General features: G+C 54.2%; 1 protein-coding gene across 5 annotated transcripts in view; it reads left to right on the plus strand.

Moving 5' to 3' along the window:
* The first annotated feature begins 732 nt into the window (after positions 1 to 732).
* Positions 733 to 16,941, plus strand: part of STK32C (serine/threonine kinase 32C) — a 69,830-nt gene continuing 53,621 nt past the window's right edge. For 3 of the 5 annotated variants that reach the window (XM_039554232.1, XM_039554233.1, XM_039554235.1), the window contains exon 1: positions 733 to 909. In XM_039554232.1, the coding sequence (XP_039410166.1) occupies positions 825 to 909 (85 nt within the window). In that variant the 5' untranslated portion in view covers positions 733 to 824. Of the gene's footprint in view, positions 910 to 16,076; positions 16,096 to 16,941 lie in introns of those variants that run through there. The other 2 variants (XM_039554234.1, XM_019291295.3) reach the window with 2 other exon arrangements.

Raw genomic sequence — 16,941 nt, forward strand, 5'->3', positions numbered from 1 at the left:
GGGGGAATGATTTCTAGTGACTTTCGATATCGGTAGTGAGCCCTACGGACCGCCGCAAGATGAGCGGTGTATGCTGGCACTGATACCGCCGAGAGCCGGGGAAAGGCTGGGCTGCACCACAGCCCGGCAGCTCATCCTGCCGGTGCGAGATTAAAAATAACGGGGCTGGTGCGGGAGCTGCTGCGGTGGGAGCGCCCGGAGGGAGAGGAGCGGCGGGGCCGGTGCAGAGCCGGGGACACGGGGACAGGCGGGGCTCAGCGCGGGGAGCTGCGGGGGCCGCGGCTCCGCCACCGCGCCCCACGGCCCCGGCCCGGAGCGCCGCCCGCAGCAGGGCCGCGGCCGCAGCCCCGGCGCGATGCGGGCGGAGCCGGGCGGTGCAGCCCGGCCCTCCCCGGTCCCGCCCCCGGTCCCGCTCCACCCGGGTTCCCCCCGGGCTCCCGGCCCCGCTCCACCCCACCCCACTGCCCGCATCCCACCGGCCCGGTTGCGCTCCCGGCCCCGCTCTGCCCGGCCCCACCGCTCCGCCCCGCCCGCATCCCCCGGCCCCGCCGCTCCGCCCCGCCCGCATCCCCCGGCTCCGCTCCGCTGTGGCCGCCCCGCCCGCATCCCCCGGCCCCGTTCCGCTCGCTCCCCGCCCCGCCGCTGTCCCCGCCCCGCCGCGCTGTGGCCGCCGCGGGCAGCGGGCGGGAGGCGGCGGCGCCGGGCGCTGCCATGCGGGCGGGCGGCGCCGGGGCGCGGGGCGGCTGAGGGCGGCGTCAGGGCCGCCCGCGGGAGCCTCCGGGCTGGCGGGGAGCGGCCGCAGGGCATGCCAGCCGCCTGCCCCGATGTTTCACTGGAGCAAGTGGAAGAAGAGGATGGGAGCGAGCGCCTCCTCCTCCAAGAGACCCGTCTTCGACGAGCGGGAGGACGGTGAGTGCGGACCGAGATGCTCCGGGGTGCCCGCCCTGCCCCGGGATGCTCTGCCCGGCCCGGGATACTCTGCCCTGCCCAGCCCGGGATGCCCAGCGCCGGGGCACTCTGCCCTGCCCTGCCCCGGTGGTGCCCTTGCCCAGCCCGGGATGTCGCGGGGTGCCGAGCTGTCCCCGCCCGGCGTTGTGGTCCCACCGCGGTGCCCCCGGCGGAGCGGGCGGCAGGGGGCTGCGGGCGGGGGGCCGTGCCGGGTGCGGGGTCGGGCCGGGCGTTGCCTCTCCGCAGGACGCGGGGACTCTGCCCATGGACACCCCACGGACACCCCGCGGACACCCCGCAGACACCCCACGGACACGGGGCGGCCGCCGTTAAAACAAGGGGGGACTGAGAAGGGGGAAGTGAGGGGACAGTTCAGCAGCAAAGTTTCAGTCTCTGCACGGACAGCTCCGGTGGTACCAAAGAAGGGCCAAGTGCCGCCGGCCATCAACACCCGAACGCTGTCAGTGCAGAAAGCTTGCTTTGGGGTTTTTCCCAAAATACAAGCTGGGGGATTTTTTTAGAAACACACCGTGAAATACCACCGTTGCATTAGAAATCTCGGGTGCAAGGTGAAATTTCAAAAGAGCAAAGGAAGGAAACTTTGACTGTGGGTGGGAGAAGAGTCGGGAGAGCCATCGGGCCAGCAGCCGGGTGCCGGGTGGCCGGGGCAGTCCTGAATGCTGTGCTGGCCCTGTGGCACCAACCGAGCACACGCAAAAATCCCTGTGTGTGTGAGGTGCTGGAATTGTGCACGGGATAAACCCGGAGTTAGATGTGTTAGTTTGAGTCTGAGTGCAGTGATGTGTGGGTCGGGGTCTGCTGGAATTCCCTCGGTGAGGGGATCAGACCTGTCTGTGCTGCTCTGGCAGCTGACAGGGGTTAAATTAGGCAAACTTTTCCTGGCACAGGAGCTGGTTGATTTCTCCAACATGTTTTTATTAGCAATTCACACTGAGCAAGCTGAGTAAAGACACTTAAATCAGAGGCTTTGCTGCAATTTCATTCTGAAAGCAAAATTTCTTTCTGAGAAGCTTTTAATTCTGCCCTGAGCCTGTGTGCAGCCAACCATGGAGAGTGAGTTCTGCAGGTGAATAACTACTGACAGGAGCCTGGGAACACCTCATCAGGTACTTTGAAGCAGCGCTTTTGCTATGTCCCAATTACTGGGACATCACTGCCTTGATATCTCCTGCTTTTCCATGATTCCTTGTTAGAGTGTGCTCAGAGCAATTAGTGTTGTTCCAGTGAACTCATATTTACTGTCGTGGCACAGTTGCTATGGTGATCTCTTAAGACATCCCAATAACTTCCTTAGATAAAGAAGCCAGTTGATACTCAGGTTTGTGTGTGACATAATGTGGAAGAGTTACTAGTGACAACAATTTGATGAGAAATCAATTAAAAATATAAAAAGGAAGAAGACCATTTGATATGTGGAATTCTGCCCATAGGTGGTTCCTGGTGATGAATTTCTGCACAAGGATGAGCCTGACTATCCAGCAGATAGTCCCTGTTTTGTCAGGGTGCATGTAAACAGAAGGTTAACGTTTATTGTAGTGAGTAGTAACACAACTAGTACTTTCCCTCAGATAAATCCAACTCCAAATCGTTGCAGACCTTACAGTCTTTGTCCCTGACTTCCTGGGGACTGGTTTTGGAACTTCACTGAGTCACTGGTCCCTGTCACACCGCTGTGGCTGAGCCAGCTCATGGGGGGTGTCCTGGGGGTGGGGAGTAACGTGTTTGCTCTCTTGGTGTAGAACACCTGGCCCCAGAGGGTTATCCACTGTTTACCCCTCCATTAAGAATTGCTGTTTCTCCTCAGCCTGCATCTGTCCCGCCCCAGCTGCCTGCTGTTGGATCTCAGCGGGATAAACGCAGGAGTTCAGTGTCACACCCCTCTCTCTGGCAGGGCCATGGCTGCTGGTGTCCTTGTTGGTGGGACCTGTGGGTTGAGCTCTCTGAGTCTGTGACTCCAAGGGTAAACTTAGTATTCCAGAGTATGTCCTAAGGATCTTCTCTCAATCCTCTCCCCTTTTTCAGCATCTTTTCTGACAGTGCTGGGGCTGGGCTTGCTCTTTGGCGGAGGTGGAAGCTGGTGCTGGTGCAGCTGGTGTGTGAGGCTGGCTCCTGGTCCACTCAGGGCCAGGGTGGTGCGGAGCTGTGCTGTGGAGAGCCATGCCCAAGGGACAGCTATGCTGCTCCCTCCTTGCTTCTCTTCCTGGGTGCGGTGGTGTCCCCATCCCCCCAGTTTTCCCCTGGTTCAGGTCACTTCCCTTGGCTGTGAAGCCGGGTGCAGGCCAGGTGTGCCTGGTCCTGTGTGTTGGGTACACTGCATCTGTCTGACCCTCCTGGGGTGCCCTGCCTGTGCTGCTCCGTGTCTGCACACACAGCCTGGGGGACATTTCTGGGCATTTCAGAACTGCGATTCAGCTAACAGGAAAGCTGACTGTGAAAGGACAGTTGCCTGCGTGTTCGTGTGTGCTTCCAGGGAGCGCTGGTATGGGGGAGATGGGTTTCTCTGGCCGTGGGAGCCACTGCTCCAGCTGGTTCCAGTCCCACAGAAACCTGGCAACCTGCACATCCATCATCTGGGAGGGAGCTCCAGCCTGTCCAGCCGGAGACACTGGCTGGGGATGCCTTTGTGAGAGCTCGCTTTTGGCGAGGTGCGTTGTACCCTGTTCATGAACAGAGAAAGTTAATGAATGGAGGGGAAGGAAGAAAAACAAAGTAAGGGGAAAAGTATGGGAAGAAGAAAACAAGGCAAAAGGACAGAAGGGCTGCAGGGTTGAGCACCTGCAGTTGTGGTGTGCTGGAGTAAGGTGGGCTCAGTGAACTGAAGTGAATTGTAGTGGGCTTGTGGATTCTGTGTTACCACCGTGGGCTGTTCTCCGTCAGGAAAAACACGCCCTTGTCTGCAGGGGCTTTTCAGGGTTTGTTATTTATACCTGTAAGAGTCTGTTGAAAACTCCTCACTTGGGGGGCAGATTTGTTCTCCAGCCCCACGAAAGGGTGGTCACTGCCTGTCTGCTGGCTGAGAGACATCTCTCTGTGCAGGGCATGGGGCACTGGGGTGTCTCACAGAATCACAGAATCATTTGGGTTGGAAAAAATCCTCCAGGATCATCGAGTCCCAGCTGTGCCCACCAAGGGATCCCCACCTTGTCCCCAGCCCAGTCCTTCCTTGGACACCTCCAGGGGTGGGGACTCCATCACCTCCCTGGGCAGCTCCTGCCAATGCCTGACAACCCTTTTTATGAAGAAATTCCTCCTGATGTCCAACCTGAACCTCCCCTGGCTCGGGTTGAGGCTGTTTCTTCTCATCCTGTCCCTTGTTCCGTGGGAGCAGAGCCCGACCCTTGCCCTGGCTGCCCCCTCCTGTCAGGGAGTTGGAGAGTGAGAGGAGGCACAGAAGTCATGAGTCTTGTTTGTCATTTGGGCAGGAATTACGCTCTCATTCTGGGAAACAGCCAAGCAAGTTTTATTGACACCTCCCTCCTTTTAAAATTCTTTTTTATTAGTTTCTTTAAAATTGATTTTTTATACTAAGTGAGGAAAACCTGTCATTGTGAAGCCAGTGGGAATGTTTCAACTCAGATATTTAAAAAATACTTAGTAGAGTTGTTGGACTTGGGCAACGGGGCTGAGCAGGAGGAAATACAGGGCACAGTTAGTCTATTAGCATTGCCCACAGTTGTGTTACATGAGAGAGGGGGAAAACCACAGCATGATTTATCTCTCTATGCAATTATGTCTGAAGAGGAATTTCAAGAGTGCATTTTGGATGTGGTTTCTCCTGAATCAAAGTGGTTTACTAAAAAAACTGTGTGTAAATATACATGAGAATCTGTGAAGCCATCTGCTGCTTTTTGCTTTGCTGTGCCTCCCCTCGCTGACACGAGACGAGTGGTCCAGGGTTCCTGTCCGTGTCCTGATAATTAGTTTTTCAGCTGATGTACAAGGTTTTAATGCTGCAGCCCAGTGACTTTCATCATGATTAGCATTTTGTCTCAATCACTTTTCCCCCTATCCCTTGTTTGACTCTCTGCCAGAATGCAGATTGTGTTTCGTAAGGGGGTCAGGTGCAGGCTCCTGTGTTTATCCTACTTGCATCAAAATCAACTTTTAAACACAAGTTTCCAGTTCTGCAGCTCATGGGTGGAGCTGTCCCAGTACACCAGCCTGAGTGAGAAGTGTGTGCTCAGGGTTAGTGCGTCGGGTGAAGTGTCCGTGGGTGTCATGTGCGGTGTCCCCTCTCAGGGAACAAGCTCCGATCACACTGGGAAGAGGCACCAGGCTGGGGTTGGGCTGAAACGCAGCTGCAGGGACAGCCAGCAGCGTTCGGGGGTGTGAGGGTGTGAGGTGCTGCGGTCACTGTGCCCTGTGGCTGCGGGTGCTGGTCCGTGTGGGGCTGACAGGTCTCAAAGCCGCTCAGCGATCGCCCGCTGAGAGCTTCCGAGCGGAGAGACTCTGGTCTGTAAAATGTGGTCATGTGGAAAGCCAGGAAGCTCTCACACGCCTTGATGCCGCCTCTCTGGCTGTGCCATTTGCTGAAGGGCCCAGCTTTGGGGACACGCAGGGCAGGCGGCTCTGAAGCCCCGCGCTGCCTCCCCGCCCGGCATGGCACCGTCCCCATGGAAACGGGCGAGAAGCTGCAAAACCTGGGGGAACTGCTTAAAATAATACCCGTTTTGATACCAAGCCGTGTGTTGGCAGGCGGGGGGTCACACGCCGGGAGCGAGAGCGGGCAGCCCCGCTCCCTCAGCCCGGGCCGGAGCCGTGCGGGGCCCGGCCGGGCCCGGCTCCCCCGGCATCCTGCGCCGCCTCCTCGCAGCCTGCCCCGGCCGGGGGCTGCTGGCCGCAGCTTCGGGCAGCCTCCCGGACCCCTGTCCTTGTCATCTGCATCCCGTGCAATTCAGGGGTTCAGTCCTCGCAGATCGGCAAGCTGTTTGTGTTCTGCTTTTCCTTCCTCTGTCCTGCTCCGATGGGAGTGAGATGTCCAACATTCTCCACGGCCCTCAGCAGTAGTTTTTCAGCTTGGGATTCTTCCCCATAACTTTTTGTTCCAGGGTTTGAGACCTTCAGGGAAACGAGGGCATGCTGCCAGACATTCAGAGGTTCGGGGCAACAGGGACATGGAAGGATGGGGAGCAAAGCCTGACCTCCCTTGTCCTGTGTCCTTTACCTCTGCGGGCACCCAAACCCTTCTGGCCAGGTGTGTGACAGGTCTGGGGACATCCTGCTGGGAGAGGGACCTGTGAGATGGACCCAGGGACCAGGAAAAGTTTCTCTCTCTCTCCTGAGGTGATCAGAGCCATAAACCACGTGCTGGTCTTGGGGCAGCCAGTGTGGCCTGGCTGCGTCCCCTGGTCCCTGTGGGCCAGGGCTGCCCCTTAGCACTGTCCCTGCTCGTGCTGCTGCCGCCTGCCTTGGCTGCTCCTCACAGGACCCAACTCTGTCACCTCAGCTGGGCAGGGCTTTCAAGCCCTGGGCAGGAAACACTGTCCTTTTATTGGAAATCTGTGGACTAGTGCCCAGTAAGGCAGTTGTGAAATCCCAAAAACTGCTTATTTGGGGTCAGATACAGCTTCCATGCTCTGCAAACCACTGACTAAAGTATTCCCTGCTCAGGCTGCAAGGAGCACTTTTCCCATAGCCTGACTTTCATGGCTGTGGGTTGGGAGCACAGATGCCTCTCCCTGATATTTAAAAACAAGGGAAAAAAGCCTTTGTGTATTATCGAAGTGGTAGCTAAGTAAGTAAGCAGGGAGAGGAGGGAGTGGGAATTGCAAGGAGGTGTCAGCAAAGCTGTGTTTAGCATCGGCGGGGCTTTGTTTCTGCTGCCCCCAGATCTGTGATGTTTTGCCTGTGCTTTGCCCAGGGACTCGCTCCCTCCATGGGCTCTCTGCCCCCGGCCTCCTGGCAGAGCCATTCCGGCCAAGAATGGAAAACTTTTCTAGCTTTTCAGTGTGTCATGTAATGCAGAAATAGGTTAAATCCTGGGAATTCAGCATTGTCAAGTCATGGAGATATGTGGTACCATGAGCAGTATTGGGATTACTGGCTCTGAACTGGTTAATGACTGTGCTGCCCCTCTCCACGCTGGTGGCCATGGTCCCTGCGCTGTAGTGCTGGCTGAAATCTGAAGAAAAGCCATTCTCGAGGGGCTCATGTGTCTGTGGGAGATCTGAGGAGAGGATGTCAGGGTGAAATGAGCCCTCAGGACAGCTGAGACTGTTCGCATGGAGCTGGAGTACCAAAAAATAAACAAACACAACAGCAATTTGAGGGACATTTGATGGATAGGGAGGGACAAGGGCAATCAAGGAAAAGTCACTGGAAGTACCATTCAAGTGAAATATTAAATCAGATTAATACTTGATGTATTCTGTGGAGGCCACAGTCCTCATGACTAGCTTGGAATGGGCTTCCTGTGAGTTGGGAATTACATGCAGGAGCACGTTATGGATCTGCCCACCTTCCTCCCCATGTCCCCAGTGCTGGCGTGGTGACCTTCCTGGCTCAGCTGGCATTCCCCCTGCAGCTGTGCTTTCTGGGGTGCAAGTCCCAGGATGTGGAGCTGATGGTACTAGGTCGCTTGTAGAGAACAGCACCAGCAGCTGCCGGCCGGGAGAGCTGTGCTGTTAGTGCTGGCTGCGGAGGCAGCACAAGGTCACCTCGTGCCGTGCCTGGTGGAATGTCAGTGAGCAGCACTTGACAAAAAAAACCTTCCCAGAAATGAAAAAAGCAGCTCTTTTGGCAGTTTGGTACTTTCACCAGCTGAAACTGGGGTACTGAACTGGTGAAACAGCTCGGTGTGTCGGTGTGTCACATTATGGGAGAAGGGGTGTGGAGCTGGTGTGTGCCATGGGGTCCACTCAGGGCTGGGGAGAGCCTGTGTTTCCTTCTAAATATTGCTTTATTTCTTGTGGGAATGCCTGAAATGGAGTGTTGCTCCCCCACAGTGGTGTTCTGTCCTGGGTCACGGCCTGGCTTTCCACTCGCTGTGGACACAGGTGAGTCTCTATGAGCATGGCCCAGCTGGACTCGGACAGGGCACGTTGCTGAGCCCACTGTCCATGGCAGCCTGGGATGTAAAAGCAGGCTTGACTGTTCCCACTCTTTTCAGTGGAGCTGCTCTCCAGTTCCGAAGGCACAGTCACTCAGCAGGCTGTGGAGCCTCTCGCAGCTGTTAAGGTGCAGTTTCCACCACCCTACCACACATCCTGTCCTGTGCCACCCCATTCATCATGGCTAGCAACTTCCTGTGGTGGCACGTGGCCACAGGTCCCAGAGGTGCCACAGGGAGCCGTGGCAGGCTCCGAGGGCTGGCGGGTGGGGTGTACCTCCGAGATGTGGTGTGTGCCAGCCCTGCACAGCTGTGTGCCGGGGAGGGGATCCGCGCTGGCTGGGCCCTGCTTTGGTGTTCATCTCCTGAAGTACAGAGTGTCGGGACAGCCTGTGAGCGGCTCAGCTTCTCCACACAAGAGAAGATAAATGTCAGTGTCCTCTTTCCCTCTCCCACTGTTCTTCACGAATTAAATTGCTTTCGGTGACAGTTATGGAAAATTAAAAGGGCTTCAGATGTGTGGGAACAGCCGTCTCTGAGCACTGCCAGGCAGTGAGGTGTGATAGCGTGCGAGTGTTGATGTGTTCATTTATATCTCAGGTGGTGTTCAGGGGCTGTCCCAGTACCTGGGAGTGGTGAGGAGATGCAGGCACTGAATGATGTTCAGAATTACGTGGCTTGCTGGTTTGCCTGTGCCCATGAATCCTTACAGGCTGATGGTTAGCCCTGCTGTGTAATTAAGTGAAATTAAATTAAACTGCAATGTAATGTCTTTATAGCTTTGCTGATGTTTCTGGAAGCTGATAAATTTCATTTATTTTTCCAGAAAATACTTGGTTCAAGTGGCTCCAGCAGAGAGCTGGTGGGCTCCTGAGGCTGATGATGCCTGAGTGACTTTCAGGGTAACCTGCAAAGGGCTGTCCCAACACAGAGTTACCGTCTTGTCCAGGGTTTGCATTTGGTTACAGCTGAGCTGTCCAAAGATACAAGTGATGTTCTATATTTCCGTGGGTAATATGTGCATTGGAGCACTGGAGAAAGTGCCTGGAGTAGCTCTGAAGCAGAGTGGGGAGGACAGGAGTGAGGCTGTGGAAGCACTGCAGGTACTGGTGTGTCACTTTGGGTCTCCCATTCTTCCCTGAGCCGTCTTTGCTCAGGAAAAAATACTTCTTTCTCATTTCCTTTATTTCTCCTGACCATAAACCACCTCCTACCCTCCAACAAAGAAACAACCCAAATAAAATGCACAACACAACAAAAGTTGCCGTCACCACTTAAAATACTGGGGTGTGATTTGTGTCCTGGGATTTTAGAGGGATCAATGGTGGCAACAAAAGGCCATCATATGAGTATTTCAGATATCCGGGCTGGGGGAAAAAAGCAAAGGAGCAGGGAAACTTGGTGGAAACTTAGATTGAGAATAACCTGTTGGGGTGTTTAGGAACTCAAGAGCCGAGACACTTCCCAGCATCAGCAGTGAACAGCACTGGTGTGTAGGTGGGACAGTCAGCATAAGGCACATGCTGGTTCCTTGACGAATTCCTGTGGTTTTGATTCTGGTATCTGACAAAGGTCAGAAGGGTGGGCTGGGCAGGGCTTAGGCTAAAGCTCAGGTTCCTCCTCTGAGCAAGCAGTTCTCCATGAGTTTTCAGAGCTCCTCTTGCCCCTGGTGCTGGCTGGACACCACTTTACCGCCGTGGTTCAGTGTGTTTCACTGTCAGAGGGATACAGGCCATCTCCTGTAGGAGAGATGTGGCACTTTAAATAAAGTTTATTTAAAATGCCACAGAATCCACGGGAAAGCTGTGTACTGCACGTTGGCTTTTTGTGTACTGGTTCCCAGTCTTAATGGGAACTGGCAGGCAAGACCAGCGAGCAGGGAACACAGAAAATGATACACATTATGTTTGGATTGTTTGCACTGTTGGAAAATGTGCTTTATGCTTCACAGAAAATAGGGCCAAAGCTTGGTCCCAAATAATTTTCACTTTAAAGGCTCAATGCTGCATATGGTAATCACATGAATAATTCATACACATGCAAACAGGCCCCATGATTTCATATTCAAGCCTGATTCTAGATTTGCACAGAACTTTGAACTGGCATGGGTTAGTGGCTCGTCCAGCACAGAAGAGGCTTGGCAGGACCTTCAGCCCAGGATGAAACAATCCCCTGTCCCGACAGTGCCGGCTGTGCGTCTCCTTAAGGGCTGGGAGCTTCCCTGTCATCCCTGCTTGGATGGACTGGCCAGTGGCTCTGACAGTGTCCAGAGCACAGCGCCTCGAGTGCCTCCTGAGCCTGACCTTGACGTGCTTTGTTTCCTTTCATGCACTGTTTCTCCTGTAACCAGTACCAAAGATTTTGGGGAGAGCTGGTGTGGGTCCAGGCTATTGCTGTGAGCTCAGCACAAAGCTCTGAGCTCCCCAAAGGGCAGGCAGTACCTGTTCAAGGAATGAGCTCAGGTTGTGGGAAGAGGTGTGGATACGGCAGCAGTGGGCAGGAACGGGAACTGGGCAGCTGGCATTGGCTGGGGGTCTCTGCCCCGGTGTGTGGGTGTGCCTGGCTCACCCCTCCAACAGGCACTGCCCATCAGCTCATCCCGGGATTTCTGGAGTAACTCAGGAGTGCTGAGGTTTAGGTACAGCCAGCACAGGCAGGAGTTCTGGGTGCAGCTGAAGAGCAAAGAGCTGCTCACATTGGGCTGCTGGTGGTGGCACTGTCTGGTGCTGCTCGGACATCCTGGCTGGCCGTGGCTCTCCGTTCTCTGCCTGCAGCTCCTTCAGGAGCCAGACTCAGGGGCCATGTGGAAGCTGCCTCAACCTGTCAGTTCCTGCTCGAGCACCAGCACAGGGGCTTTGCCGAGGTCCCTCAGTAGTGCCTTCGAAGGCAGTGACAGCCCAGCAGCCCTGTGGCCGCTCTGGTGCGGCGAGTGCAGCGTGGGGCGAGCGCAGGCACCGGGGGCACTGGCAGCTGCTGCTGCTCTGCTCCACTGGGTTTTATTCCATGTTAAATGCCACAGCAGGAGCATCGCAAGCAGGTGTCAAAACAAGCACAGCTGCAGCGAGGCAAACTTAGGGATTGATTAATGAATAGTTTCAGCCTGTTGTGTGTTTCTCTACATGGCTTTCTGATGTAAAGATCAATCTGTGAATTTATTTAAAAAATAACAGGTTTCTTTTAACCAGAACAAATTGCTTCTGTTTATCAAAAGGCTGAGTAACATCAACAAACAGTTCAGTCTCTGGTTGCCCCTCAGCACTACTTGGGAAATTATTTTAGTTAGTGCTTCTTCTGGCCTTGGTTTGAATTTTTCCATGCTCTTAGCTTGGCATCTCCAAAGGCGCCCCTGCCTTCCCCACTGCTCTCTCCAGAGGCCACTCTCCTCCTCCTGCTCTCTGTGCTGAAGTGGGGTTTTTCCATTGCCAGCTCTTCTCTCGCTCTCTTGCCAAGGCTGCACAGGGGTTATTCCCTGGGGGTTTGCTCCATGGGGTATCCCAGGGCGGATGGCAGTGGGCAGATGGGTGGCCCGGGTGTCCAGTGGTCAGTGTTGGTGGTGGGGATGCTGAGCTAACAGCCCCAGGGACGTGCTTGGGCCCCACAAGCCATCCGTGCTCAGGCAGCAGCGCCCCGAGGTGCTGTGCAGTGTGAGGAGGGGGCTCTCCCAGGGGCCGGCTCTGTGCCCCCTGCAGCCCCCCATGGTGCCCACCACAGCCGGAGGGGAGGGCAGTGCCCCTGCTCCACGTGCTGCTGCGAGACCTGGCTCCCCTCCTCCCCGTGGCTGGGTTCTCTGTCAGGAGATGTTCTTTCCAAAGCGACTTGCACATCACTGTGCTCCAGAGAATTTCTTATCACAGCAGTAGGATGTCTGCGTTCCCCAGAGAATTTGAACTTGGTGAATAATTCTGTTTGACATCCGCTGTGAATTTGGGTCTGCTCTCTTCTTGTGCAGTTGAAATGAATCCTGAGTGGTTATGACCATCCGTCCTGCAGGTGCCAGGTGGGTCAGCTCAGTCTCTGCGATGCTCGGGCGCTTGGGTGCATCAGTGTGGTCTGACCGTGGAGTGAATTTGTTCTGACACCTCCAAAAGAAAGAACAGGCTTGTTCTTGACTACAGGGAGCACCAAAGGAGATCACTGCTCCTACCTGGGGTCAAGCAAAATATCTTCAGGCATTCATCACTCTCTTGTGGCTCTTTTTTCCTTCCCAGATTTACTGTCATTGCCAGCATGTGTGAGTGATACCCCCCTCATTCATACTGCCTTGCTCCTAATTTTTCCTTCTTTGCCAAAAAGAGCCACTTCCATTGCCAGAACTGTGAGAAATGCCTGCCCAACTCAATGTGTGGCAGAACACAGACCTGCACTTGGGGACACTGGCGGGCCCAGAGACACCAAACCCCCTCTTGGTGCTGCCTTGGTGTTGGTGCTTGCCACCCTTGGAGCCGGTGGCTCTCGGAGCCGGTGTCGATGCTTAGCCTGAATGCCTGGTGAGCTGCTGCCCCCGGGTCTCCCCTCTTCAGCTGAGTTTGTCACAGGCATGTGGGTCAGTGGAGAAGCAGCATTTCCACAGCCGTTAAAATGCTGCTGCAGCAGCTCTGCCGAGCACCACATCCACTGATCCCAGCCAAAGGTATTTTGGGAGCATGTCTGCTGCTCACGAGCCTCTGGGACAAAGATAGGACCATGTGCCTGAAATAGCACCCTGGAGCCTGCACACCCCACCAGTGGCTGCTCTTGAGAGGGAAATCCAGAGTTTGTTTTCAAGTCATCATCACTGTGTTGACAAGGCTGTCGTGAGGAAAACGGTCTCAACTGGGAATATCTGAATTAACTCCAAGTGCAGTGTACACACACAGACAGTGTGCACTGCTCACCGCCCAGTGCGGGTACAGAAAGGACTCCTTGCCTTTTGAAACAGAATCACAGACTCACCTAGGGTGGAAAAGCCCTCCCAGCCCATCCAGTCCCAGCTGTGCCCCATCCCCACCTTGTCCCCAGCCCAGAGCCCTGAGTGCCACCTCCAGCCCTTCCTGAGACACCTCCAGGGCTGGGCACTCCAAACCTCCCTGGGCAGCCCCTGCCAAGGCCTGAGCACCCTTTCCATGGGGAAATTCCTGCTGCTGTTCACCCTGAGCCTCCCCTGGCACAGTCTATTGAGCTGCCTGTTGAGGGAGACACGGATTGCTGTTGTGGTTCAGTGCCTGCTCCGTTTTCAAGCTGTTTGCTGAGGGGCTCCTTCGGGCTCCTGTGTGCGAGGACACGCGTGGCAGCAGTGGGTGCTCAGGGCAGTGGACATGCTGGGGGTGCTGTGCCCAGGGCCCTCCCTGCGGGCAGAGCACGGCCGGTCTGCTGCCAGGCCGTGGAGGAGTTCGTGGTGGACAGTGTGCATTCATTAATGTGCACATGTTAAAAACCACAACCCCAAACCAGACATCACTATATTTTCATGGTGTTGATCCATCCAGTTGCCAAGAAATGAGCATAGCTGCCAGTTCAGCCCGTTTTCAGGACATTTTTTTCTATTCTTTTTGATTTTCTTTTTGGTGCTCCAGTGGTGTGAAATGCTGCAGCAGAGACCATCCTTCAGTGCTGTAATTGCAGTGTGTGCAGCAGTGCTGGAGTGCTAGAAAACAATTAAATGGCATTTCAAAATGAAATGTCTCTTCTGTTGCATCTCTTGCAGCTCAAATGCAATATGGCTGGTGCACAGTTTGACTTTTTGGTGTATTTTCCCAGCATTCTGGTAGTTGTCACCAGCCCCAGTGACGCAGCAGGAGGAACAAGACATTCATGACCCACAATAAATTTGGTGGTGTGGCAAGTAGTAAAAGCCTCTTTTGATTGAATACCAGAAGCAGCTGATTGTAGAAAATATTCTTGGGCCCTCTATGTTACAAAGAGTTCTTGTCACAGGGCTGTTACATCTGCAGGAAACTCCCATGCTTCTGGATTGATTTGGGAAAAGCAGTGATGATCAGGAGACATAAAATAAATGATAGAATATGGGATATCAAATAGAATGAGGGAGGTTGTTCCCCAAAAGACCTATGTTTGTCTCGGACCTTTTAAATCCTCTCATTTAATTTTAAAAAAGAGGTAATGCTGAATTCTGTTTTGTTATCAACAGTTTTTAAGTTCTCACTCAAAAATGCTTGCGTGTGATCCATCACACACTGGTTGCTGCTGTGAGCCCAGCAATTTTGTCACAATACCTCGCTGTCTACTGCTGCATAGAACACAAAGTTAAACAAGAAGTGGGCGGCTCCTTCTCCTCTGCCCTGAGCAGCCTTTGTGGCTCTCCTTGGGCGCACAGAAAAAATATGCCAGGTCTGAGGGCTTCAATTACCTGTGGTGACTGGGTTTGATGTGGCTCTTTCTTAGAAAAGTGTTCTTAATTATTGATATTGCTGCTTTTTCTATTAATTAATGTTTTAAATCTTCCAAATACAGTGTCAGGGCCTTCCCGAATGTTGTGGCACTGAGGTTAGCCATGGTCTTTCTATGTCCTTGTAAGCCGTTTCCCGATCTTTTAATACAAAGCCTTGTTGTTTTCCCTTCTCCCAGGTGGCTCCTTCTCTCCAGGACGCAGTTGTGCACTTGCAGGAGGGTGGGATACTGTTACAGCATGATAAAGTGCATTGGATTTCATGGCAGCAGTTGGTGCATCTGCGATGACTTGTGCTGTTCATTATTATATGTATTTCCATAGCAACGGGGAGGTCTGGTCAGGGACCCGGGCCGTGGTGGCGGCGTGGGGGTGAGGGCAGGGTTCCCTCTGCCACCACAGCCCTGGCACCGCGGGGAGAGGGCTGGGCTCTCCCTTAGCAGAGCTCCAGCACCGCTGTGCCCATCTCGTGTACAGCTACTGACTCATTTTGTTCTCCTTTTCCCTGACCAGACTGCAGCACTCCTTAACTTTCTGTGCCACACCTACTCCAGATGAGATCCCTGAGCCATCCCAGCCCTGTCTCCATGTGTGGTCCTACCAGTGCCTACCAATGGGAGCCAGCGGGGCAGGAACATCTGCTTTCGTTGGTGCATGCCCTGACAAAGTGTGAGCGTCCCTATTGCTCCCTGAGCTCGTCAGCCTGGGAGTGTAATACAACCTGACAACTCTTGAAAAAACCCAACTGGAGAATCTGTTCTCCTGCAGTCTCGGGGCGCTGTTTTCCACAGGTTGGCTGTTGCTATATAAAGAAATAGTCTGTTGTTTCTAAATTTACCTTATTAATGTCACAGAGCATAAAGAAAAATAGCAACAACAAACTGGCATTTCAGGCAGGGAGCGGTGCAGGAGCGGGCAGTGGTGGCCGTGCCCAGCTGGCTGGGTGCTCTGTGTTTGCACCTCTCTCTGTTTGGGTACCCGAGGCTGTCGGGTCACCCATGTGTGTGTGCCTGTCTGCACCCCAGACACCCTGCTCTGGGTGCCTGGCAGCTGGCTCAGGCTTTGAGGAAAACACAACATTGTCAGAATTTTTAAAGGAACAAGAAGATGAGCAAAGCACTGCTGAGGTTGCAGTGGGGCGTGGGATGTGGCCTTTCCACAGGCAGGCAGGAGCAGAGCCATGTGCCAAGGGGGGAGCTGAAAGCCCCCTCCATGTTTCAGGGAAGCCACCCTCAGGTTTCATTAGCACACAGATTGTTGTCAATCTCCTTGGCCTTGGCAAAATCTGGATACAGGCATCATTCTGCCCGGAGCTGTGGGTGTGTCTGACCAGTGCTCTGTGTGTCTGACCAGAGAGCCTCTTCCCTGCCACCAACAGCAGCCTTCTCACTGGGTGGGGAAAGGTCAGATCTGTAACTGCAGTCCAGAATAATCATTAAACATAGGAAATTACCTATGGTGCCACAATTACAGGCACATTTGCAAAAGAAGTAATTCTTTTTTTTTAGGACAGGGATGTAACATGGATGTACCTATCTGAACAGCTTCCCTTTATGGCCCCCAGGTGCCCCCAGCTTGTCTCACACTGGTGTTCCTCACGAGGATCTGCCATTGGGAGTGCGACTGGGGCTGTTCTGACTGGCCCAAGATCAGATTTCCCATGTGTGACCTAAGTGGCAGCTCCATTCTCCAGGTTTGATTTTAAACTTCTTTGTGAAGCCCCACTGCTTGCAAGTTCTTTGTGTCTCAACACGATGCAAATTCAGCACAAGGTTTGCTGCAAAGTAGGTCTCAATGCAGCAGCATTCGTTGGCGTTGGGCTCGAGTAGAGCTGTACAGTGTTGTCAGATCCATGCCCTACATACCTGAATTCCTTCCTCCAGGTGCTTCCAGGGGGGATGTTTGGTACATCAGGATGTGGTATGCCTCTGCCTGCAGGTGAACTCTGAATTGTTTTGTTGGCTCTGAGCACACAGAGGTGTTTGCCCAGGTGGTCCCAGCGCCGCCCAGCAGTGATGCTCTTGCTTAGGCCATATTGGTTTGTCCTTGGTCATGAGTGTCCCTTTGGGTCACAAAGTCCTCTCTTCAGGCACATGAGTGTCAAGGTGTTATAGCTGCCAGTTTGACTAATGAGGTGGAAGTGACCTGTTCAGCGGTGTAGGGACTACCTGCTGCTCTGGGCTGGGAGCCTCCAGGCTGTGCTGTGCCCCTGTGTTGGACTTGTGCTCCACGCATCTGGCACCAGGAGCATGTGGGGTGTCCTGGTAGGCACCCATGCTGGTGTGCTGGGACATGAACTGGGGGAAGAGACAGATGGAATGGGAAAATGATACCTGATTCTTCTGATGGAGCTTCTGCCTCTTTTAGACTGATCACTTAATGTTGTTTGAAACTCATCCCTCTCTGTTGGTCTCTCTGACACCGAGGCTCTCCCAGTGCAGTACTGTGGCTGCCCACTGCACATCAAACCTCTGTGTGTCCAGCCTTGGTGGTCGGAGTTGCCTTGAGTGGTGTTAAGGGATCAGTGTGCCCCCAGTAG

Source organism: Corvus cornix, chromosome 6, assembly GCF_000738735.6.
Source record: "Corvus cornix cornix isolate S_Up_H32 chromosome 6, ASM73873v5, whole genome shotgun sequence".
Classification (NCBI taxonomy): Eukaryota; Metazoa; Chordata; class Aves; order Passeriformes; family Corvidae; genus Corvus; species Corvus cornix.